The sequence below is a fragment of the Micropterus dolomieu genome, linkage group LG05, assembly GCF_021292245.1.
Source record: "Micropterus dolomieu isolate WLL.071019.BEF.003 ecotype Adirondacks linkage group LG05, ASM2129224v1, whole genome shotgun sequence".
NCBI lineage: Eukaryota > Metazoa > Chordata > Actinopteri > Centrarchiformes > Centrarchidae > Micropterus > Micropterus dolomieu.
This window is the reverse complement of record NC_060154.1, coordinates 1385163-1394953: the sequence shown is the minus strand read 5'-3', so window position 1 is coordinate 1394953 and position 9791 is coordinate 1385163. Positions and strand designations below refer to the sequence as shown.

General features: G+C 40.1%; 1 protein-coding gene across 5 annotated transcripts in view; it reads left to right on the top strand.

The window, feature by feature from the left end:
* Window positions 1-9791, top strand: part of LOC123970982 (phosphatidylinositol 3-kinase regulatory subunit gamma) — a 229606-nt gene that overhangs the window by 71784 nt on the left and 148031 nt on the right. For all 5 annotated transcript variants that reach the window (XM_046049445.1, XM_046049443.1, XM_046049444.1 and 2 more), the window contains 2 exons: window positions 6368-6442; window positions 7063-7143. In XM_046049445.1, coding sequence (XP_045905401.1) covers window positions 6368-6442; window positions 7063-7143 — 156 coding nt within the window. The remainder of the gene's footprint in view (window positions 1-6367; window positions 6443-7062; window positions 7144-9791) is intronic.

Below are 9791 nucleotides of genomic sequence, written 5' to 3'. Positions count from 1 at the left end.
CTATATCTCCCTTTAACAGCCTCTCTGCAACGATGCGTCAACAATGGAATTAGTCGACGTCATCGATTACGTCGACTAATCGTTGCAGCCCTAGATGGTAGTCGTGGCTGTATTTTGTTTTATCTAAAGGACTACAAAATAAAGCACCCCCTCATTCCCCAATCACTGTGGTGTTTAGGACCACAAACGTAGATGGACCTGTTGTGGAGACATAGAGCTAAAAAGAAGCTGAACGGTAGAACAGAAACAAAGAACAGTACAGAACAAAGAAACAAGGGGGAAGAAGAGCAGCAGAAGAGTGAGGGGGAAAAACTGGAGCAATTGGCAACAAGAGAAGGAGGTGGAGCACGAAGACGAGGGAGAGGAGCAAGGGGAAAGAATTATACGAGCAGCGGTACAGAGGAGATTGTCATTTCAAGACTTCACATTGGCAACAGGATACGGCCGTCACGCCCCAGCAGCCTGCAGGTCACCTCAGCTGTCCACCTCATCGCTCTCTAAATCTATTTTTCTACCTGACTGACTGTCTGTCTCATATGCAGACCTAAAGTTAATTGTAACGTTGTGGCAGAACAGGAAAAAGGTCTGGCTGCAGCAGAACAAAAAAAAAAAACACCTCAACATATCCAGAGAGAGTTGGCTTTCCTTCAGCAAATCACGACACAAGCTGAGTACAGAATCAGAGAAGAGGAGGGCACCTCACTGGGACTCTATGTACAGTAGCTGCCTACTGCTCCCACTACTTAGGATGGGTTAAATGCAGAGAATTAATTTCACTAGACACTGGACTGTGTATGAGTGTATGTGACAATAAACTTTGATTTGGTTTGAATCTTGGTTGTGACTTTGCAGCCGTGTGGGACACAGAGGGCATTTGGTCAAGTTGAAGCAAGAAAATAAGTACTTGATACTTACGTCCTGTCCTTGAACTCCACCCGTAAAGCTCCACTCATTCCCATTATTTTATAGTAAAAATTTAAATTCAAGTCAAGTAGGAAAAACAACTCAAACAACTCTGACTCAGACCAGACAAAATCTAGAAAACCATGCAAAACAAAAGTCATATGAAGTCGAGCTTGAAGGCATTTAAGTGGAGTTAGGTTCAAATATTAAAAGATAAACTTGAACCCTTCGTACTTCACAACAGAAACATTTTCGTGGACATGAATACGTAATTTCTGTGTGGCGCACAAGTCAAAGTCAGTTCACCTTCTGGCCAAACTTTATGTTGGCATCATAGCTGTTTCATTCAGTCATGTTTAATATAGGAAGAATGTGTGGTGTGTTTGCAAACATTATTATTTTACATTTTTTATTTCTTCTGGAAACTGAACCTTTCACTGCCCACTGAAGCAGCTTTCAGTGAAAAGGCCACAGGGACTGTCCAGCCAGGGCTGGAGTCAGCTGCCCCCTGGTGTCCCTGCATGTTACTGCAGGACTGAACCCTGCCTGCCGGGGCTCCGCTGCTGTCTGATAGAGAATAAGGAGAAAGATCAGAGAGTTTGACACTCTGTGCAGATGGACTCGAAATAAAACTTGCTATTAATCTGTGAACCTAAAAATAAATGAAGTCCCCCTTTCATACACCTTGTTTAAGTATTTGACCTAAGTGCGATGCATTATACATCAAGAGGATAACCTAATATATGACTTATCTGCAGCCCCATAGGCACCATGTGTCTCTGTGTAATATAGGCATCTCAAAATCACTCATATCTTGATGTTCAGGTTTTTGTGTGTGTGTTTATCAGTTTGAATTGAAAAAAGAACAGTGGTTCAGGGTGTATTTCATAAAGCCAACACTGATCAATAAATCATTTTTAAACATTGCTGATCGGAGACCACAGCGGTCTGTAGGGGGGGACACAGATGTGTGTGTGTCCATGCAGCGAGTAGAGAGGGTATGAGTGGAGGTTTATGTGTGTACACCAGTGCAGTAGCTATATGGTCTATGCAGTATAGAGTACAGAGTAATGGAGCCTGTTTTAATGACACCTCGGTGACCATGGGGGGGGGGGCTGAATACTGACGCACATACACTCTGTGTCTTTGTGCATTCTCCTCTCTTTGTCCCTCTCTCTCGCTGTCACAGCAGTGTTTGTACAGTGTGTTACTGTATGTTTCTGATGTGCCTGCATGTTGGCGTGTTGGTGTTTGTGCCTTTGTGCACGTGCGGCTCCATACGTCCCCCATAGGAGCTGGTATGAGGCTGATCTGCTGCAGAGCTCAGCGTCATTGTTCCCATTTGCCACTTCTACTCTACTCTTCTCTCGTCTTTGTCTTTGTTGTTGTATTTTTTCCTTTTTGCTTGATCTCTTCTTCTCTGCTCTTTCCATTCTTCCCCTTCGTCATCTTTGCTTTTTCTGTTTGTCCCCTTTTTTCTGTTCTCCTCTCTTTTGTTTTCCCGTCCTTTGTTTTGTCCTCGTCTCTCCTTATTTTTTGCTTTGTTTTTTGTCCTCTTTTTGTTGTCCTGTTCTTTCTTTTCTCTTCTGTTTTGTCCTCATCACTTCTCTTAACCTTTGTCCTCATTTCCGTTGTTCATCGCTTCTTTGGTCCTTCTTGCTTTTCTTCTCTACGTCCTACTCTTTCTGTTCCTGTCTACTTATCTCTTCTCCCTTGTCTTCTCTTTCTATTCATCTGCCTTTTCTCCTCTCCTCTACCTTTCCTTTTCTTTGTCCTCCTCTTTTCTCTTCGTTGCGTACTCTTTGATGTTGTCCTCCCATCTCTTCTTTTCTGCTGTCCTCATCTTTTCTCTTTTGTCTTTTTTCCTCCTCCTCGTCTCCTTTTTCATTGTCTTTGCTCTTCTCTTCATTCTCCTTTTTCTCTTCTCCTGTATTTTGTCCTCTTCTCTTATGTCCCGCCTTGTCTCTTCTTTTTTCTTCTCTTCTCTGCCTCTTCATCTTTGCGTTTACGTATATTCTCTCTATGGCCTTGTCTTCTTTTGTCCTCCCATCTCATCTTCTCCCTTTCCATAATTCCAGTTTGTCTTCTTCCCTCACGTCTGATTTGTCCTCTCTTTCTCTTCATCTGCCTTTAGTCCTCTTCCCTCCTTCTCTTCTTCTTTGTCCTCTTCCTTTCTTTCTTTTGTCCTTGTCTCTATTCTCTCCTTTGCTTTTGTCTTCCCCTCTCTTCTTCTCTGTTGTTATTTCTCATCTGTTTTGTCCTCTTTTCTCCTCCCGTCCTTTTGTCCTCTTCTCCTTCCGTCTTTTTCCCTCATCATCTTCTGTTTCGTCTCTCCTCCACTCTTGTGTCATCTTCTATTTTGTCCTCATATCTGTTGTCTTCCTCTCTTTTCTCTTTGTTCTTGTCTGCTTTTGCTTCCATCTCTTATTGTGCTCTCCTCTGCTCTTTCATCCTCTCCTTCTTCCTCTCCTCTGGGTGAGATATTATCTCTGATGCGTTGTGACAGGGATGTTAATGGCAGCACTGTACATTTAATGACCTATATCTCCGGAAATTCCTCTACTACTTCTCGTTTCTCTCTCACACACACAGACACACACACCTAAAACCATCAGCGCAGCAGATACACCTGTACACACAGCAGATATGTGGTGTTGTTGTTTCCTCGACAATCGATAAATAAGATCATTAGATGCGCATACGTGTTTATGCAACTGTGCGTTTGAGCATCAAATAACATTTAACTCGGTTTGACTGTCACTCTGCTGTGTGTGCTGTGATATGACACAAGTGTCAACAGCGAGCGTGTCAGAGAGCGAGGGAAGAGCTCAGCCGGAAAGTGAGGGTGAGAAAGAGTAAGTGAGCAGAAAACGTTAAGCGGGGATGGAAATGATAAGCGGAGAGAAAATGATGAATAAGAGGATGAAAGAGAGAAAGACAGAGGATAATGAGTTATATAGGAAATGAAGGAGGAATAGAGAAACCATGGGCAAGCCAGGACTGAAGAAAAACGAAAGATATAGAGAGAGAACAATGGGAAAAGACTATCAGTTGTACACTGGTGGAGATTATATGTGCAATGATACGAATAGTTTTTCTTTACGTCATTACTACTGTTCTCACTCATTAAGTATATAATAAAACAGACATTTCATATGAAAAGCTATCCATCTAGATTGAAACAATTAGTTGATTAATTAGTCACAGAATATTAATTTGAAACTATTTTGATAATGGATGTAATTTTTTTTTTTTTTTTTGGCTAAACATGACAAATATGTGCTGGTTCTACTTTTCCTTGTCTCATATGATACTAACCTGTAAATTGGGTTTTGGACCATTGGTCAGACAAAACAAGGATACATTGTGATGAGCATTGTTTTCTGACACCACACAATTGTCAGATTAATCAATGATGAAAAACATGTTTTGTTGCAGCCTTACTTCCAGCAGCTCGAGGGGCCTTGCCCTCCCTTTCATGTGAAATATTTGTAGAAAGAACATTAACAGGTGCTTAACAGCATTACATAGAATGGTAAATGAAAACTGTATTTTTTGTTGAAAAGAGAAACTCCGGGCAGCAGAAGGGTCAGTATGACATGGCTATTGTTGTACTGAAACAGTATTGTGGAAAATACTGTGCAGAATTTACCTTGTGAGCCATTACAGTACAGCTAACTCCACTATCTTCCTTTCTTTATTGATTTATAGTTTGTTCATTCATTATTTGAATCCCAACTTTTACATAAAACATTTATAGTATTTCTGCATGTACAGGACGCAAAAACATTTCTCAAGGAATCCCCCTACGCTGTTCTTGTCTGTGCAGCACTTTTTTGTTATATTTGTTGAAATTCTCTTTACATCCCGACAGCAATCAATAAATCAAATTCCCAAAGTCCCAACTCGTCACATATACAAAAACTGCCAAGCAATCCTTTTATAACAGCTGCGTGTGGTTCTTTTTTTTGTCAGGTTGTGTAAATCACATAAGAAAGTGTAGTGATGATGAGGTATTGTCAAATATGTAAGTGGAAAGTTTAGGATTGATCGGAGTTCACAAGGTTTGACTTATTCTGACGTTTTCACAACTCGAGCCACTTCAAAGCCAGGTGCAGTGTGTATTTGATGTATATGTACTTTACAAGTTGAAAATACAACCTCTTAAGCTCCATGTGTTCATACCTCCATCACTTCATATCCACCTTCTCTGTCCTCCACCATCACAATACATCCTGCATTAGCTGAGCAGTTTGCATTGTAATCCTTAATTGGAAAATCCTCTCTTTCTCCTCTCGTCTTCTTTTCTCTTGTCTAATTGATTCCCAATAGTGGAAGGTATACCAGCTGCTGCAGCTAGCGGGCTGTAATCAAATCCCACATGTTGCTTAACCATTTTTCTTCCACTCCAGCTGATTAGCAGTTGTCAGGCTGCACATGCACAATATTTTACGTTTTGGTAGATACCTGATTATTTTCATAGTAAACATACATCTCTGGAAAACTGTTTGGATGCCAGTTTTCAGAGGATGAAGGACAAGTGGCAGATATGTGTGTGCGTGTGTATATGTGACATGCCATTAGCTTGTGGCATGGGAAGTTTTGACCTGAACATGAACTCAAAAATGACATTTACTAGGCATTTACCCTGCTGTGTGTGCTGGTTTTTCAGGCAGCAGTACACACTCCCTACAGGGCACACACACACACACACACATAGTTACACAAAGTCTGGTTTATCTGTTTAGATGGATGGATTGCAGAAATTGCTAAGTAAAGGCTCTTGAATACGTGTATCATTCGTTCTTTTAATATTCATTTGGGAATCCAAATTCGTCCACAGATAGACAGACAGAACACAAATCGGACACAATATATGTTGAAATCAAATTTGGTCCGTGGCCCATTTTTTTTCATTTCCTATTATTGACTTGAGCTAAAATTGAAGTGCAAGAAACAAGAAGTTTTTTAGTTTGTTGTGTTGGATTTGTAGAATGAATAACAACAACATAATGAATCTTTTTTCATTTGCTGATTTTGGATTCCCAATTGAATATGAAAAGAATGAATGATGCACGGATTCTCTTCAGTGTGGCCTTTTAACAGCTTTAATTTTCTTGCTTGTGTTTTTTTACTACATACTACATGAGCAGCAACAAAACAAGGCATATTCTGTGTATATTTCACATAATGATCTGTCAACCTGGCCTTTGTTTAAAGCCATAGTGTGATTTTGTTTTGTGCAGAAACTGGTTTATTGAGCACCTAAAAGAGTAGTTTTCTTTCCTACACACACATACACACACAGATTTTTTTCCTAATGTGTATATGATACACAAAGAAATTTAAAGTTAATGAATTGGAGTTTATTTTACATCATTAATAAATAAATAGTTGGGGAGCCATGTTTTTATTTTAATTTACTTAAGATAATAGGGTCTCTCTCTCTCTCTGTCCCCCTCAGGTGTGGAGGCGGAGCCTCTGTCTGAAACAGCCCCTGTGGTTGTTCTGAAACTCATCGAGGCCATCGAGAAACACGGTGAGCGAATACGAACATTAACACACATGTGTAGCGAGCACATTCATTAAAGGAACAACATTAAACAGCCACTTGTGAAAAAGCATTGCTAATATTAACCTGGTTAACATGTACATAAACAGCAAAGTTTAAACAACAATTTATAGTTGTAGGACATACTACCTGAGGAGAAAAGCCGGTTAGATGTTTTCCACTGCTACCAGTCTTTATGCTAAGCTAAGCTAACAACTTCCTGCCTCTGACCCCGTATGTAACGCACAGGCCTGAGATTGATATCCATCTTCTCATTTCACAGTTGGTAAGGGTTAAACATTATTTAAACAGCTTATTTGAAGGGAAATCAGCTTCCTCCCACACAGAAATAATAAATAAATGTGTCATATTTCTTTCCTCTAAGGGCAGCAGGTGATGCATTTTATCAGCGGGACTGTATAAAAATGTAATTTAACTCAGCATCAATAATAGCAATAGTGATAGCAGACTTTACATCATTTATAAAGTATAATATATATCAGTCAGTAGTAGCCTAAAGGAGAAACATTTTTTTTCAGGTTTTCACACACCATAACATTTTCTCTGCCGACTTCCTCTCTCTTCTTCTAATTTTGTTTTTACTGCAGGTTTGAACAGCGAGTCTCTGTATCAAGCTCCTCCAGTAGCCTCCAGTGGACCTGCAGAGCTGCAACAGGCTCTAGATTCAGGTACATACTCTCCAAAATTCAATCAAATGTGATGATTTGCTGCATTTCTTTTCTCAAATCAAGATTTCGCTCTTGGCTCTGGAAACTTGTGATGGGCTCAGTAAGTCCCTCTGAGCATCACTCGACACAGTTAACTGCTTTTTTTCTGGTTTCTCACACGGAGTCACGTTGAAGTCCTGTCACATTATTTGTAATACACAATCTGCTAGTTATCGTGCTGCTAGCCATTGCTTGTTTTCACATATATCCAATCCAATAGGTTGCCCGAAGTGCTGTACATTGACAAGAATCAATAAATAAAAACCGGAAGGCTGAGGGGGCCAGTCTGACATGAAGAGGCAGTTCATAGGAGACTGGTTCGCGGACCTTATTGACCTTGAAGGAGCATGCGGCTTCGTTAGATCAGTGATATAGGCTGGAGCTAGTCCATGAAGGGCTTTAAAAAAAACACAATAGAATCTTAAAATCAATCCTACAATTAACTGGGAGCCAGTGTAGGGAGGCAAGAACTGGGTGGATGTGATCTCGATTACAAGATCCAGTAAGGAGACGAGCGGCAGCATTTTGAACCAGTTGGAGACAAGAGAGGGAAGCCTGGCTAACACCTACAGACATGGTTAGAGGCACAATTAACGTCTTGTCATTTACATACAAATATAACTTATTTGACATCTTACAATGTTGATCAGATCCGACTGTAAATAAATGTACACATCTCACACCCAGAATACATGTACATGATGAGCATGAATTAGTCGTAAATTAGAAGTAGGGCAGGTCAAGGAAAGGGTTGAATGGAAAAGCCTTCCAGTAGGAGACAAAAGACAGAGCAGGTGGTGCAAATGAGAGAAAAAAAAGACATGCACTTTGTTACATACAGTAAAAGTGTTTTACACGTTGGTTATGTCTGAATAAGCGCCCAAGTCACATTTATGAAAAGGTTGTGATAGTATTCTTACGAGGTTGGACCTAGTAACAGTTCTATAATCATAAGTTCTTGTGCACAAAGAAAATAAAAATTGATGCATACAGTGTGAACATAAAAGTCACAGGTTCTTGTTGTTGCATAAAAGGAAGATTAAAACGTGAGTTAAGACAATATACAAGATTAATAAAAATGCCGTGTCTGACAAGCTTAACATTGATCTGTGGCAACTGCTGACAGTATCAGTATCCAGCCTGCGTTTTACATACAGCTGGTTAGAGGCACAATTAACGTCTTGTCACTTTTAACTGTGCTTGGATGCCATCGGGCCTCATAACATAGGCAGAATTCTATAATTGATCTAATGAATAAAAAATTTGATGAGAAAATGCATCGGGGGCATCCACCAATCACATTCAGGATGAGTGTCCCTCCCCCTCACCACGGTCATTTATTAACCCACACAGATTCATTCAGTCATTCAGTGGCAAAATAGGTTTCAAAATCCATCACTGACGCAGCCTCAGGGAGAACACTGTTCTTTCTTCATTTAAATAATATACCGCAATATATGACCTCTCCTTCTTATGTACCAGGTGCAGAATATTATGCAGTTATTGTGGCTCTGTCCTGTCATGTTTGATTAGAGACATAATGAACATTTCCACGTGAGATGTTTATCTCTGAATGACAAAAGGCCTTGATTTTAACAGATAACCAAAACCAGCAATGTTACAGATTCCAAGTCTGAAAAGTGTGAAACTTAAAGTAAGAAAAACGGGACTAATGTGACTAATTGGGACAACAAATTTTGGAAGTGGTCCAGTATTGAGTGAGTCGGCAGCAGCAAGACAGGGCTGCAACTAAGTCCTTGTGGGCAATTGTGCGCTGTCTTAATACGTCCTCTGAAGTGCTTGTTTGACAAAAATAGTCATTTTACCTTTCTGATCTACTGATGCCTCGATTAGTTAGTTGTCTGTCAGTGGCAAAAACAAGCACTTTAGGGGACGTACTGACCGGGTACAACTGCCTGCAATGATTGCGGTACATATCTTTAAAGATGTGTAGTGGTGTGAAATATTTAAATTGTCTGCTGGCCCACAGCTACATCAACATATTTTGTGTTTTTTTTTATACTTGCATTTAAAGGCAGCAACACTTACTCGTGCTTACTCACTCGAGTCTTTGCACAGTAACATACTGTAGAAGCAACAAGTGGATCCTCACCAACAGCTCCCAAATCTGATCTCCTGCTCTCCTCTTTGTAATCAAACATAATCTAACTGCTGATACTGAACTGTGCTGTACAGGCTGAATGGAGATGAACTTAATCAAACAAAAAAGTTGGGTAAGTTTGAGTTGCTGAAGTTCAGGTTTGGCACCACCAGGGAGTGCTCTGACTCCGTACTTTATTTTGGGAGCTAGTTGGGGAACTCACAAAAATCAGTCTCTTGACTCTACTCTGAGGAGGAGAGAAAAGAGGGAGGAAGGACAAAAACATGTATTATCACTTACGGTTTGATGCTAGTGATTAGAAAAAGGTTATACAGTGCAGATATTAAAGTGTCCTTACCTGTATGGTGTGACATTTACATGAAATATGATAGTTTGCTGTGTGATGGTGACTCATCTGCACATTAGGAATCAAATAATGTTATTTGTGCTGGTGCTTTTCCTGCTGTGACAAATCTGTTGTCTGCATTTTTATTCTTGAATGCTGGTG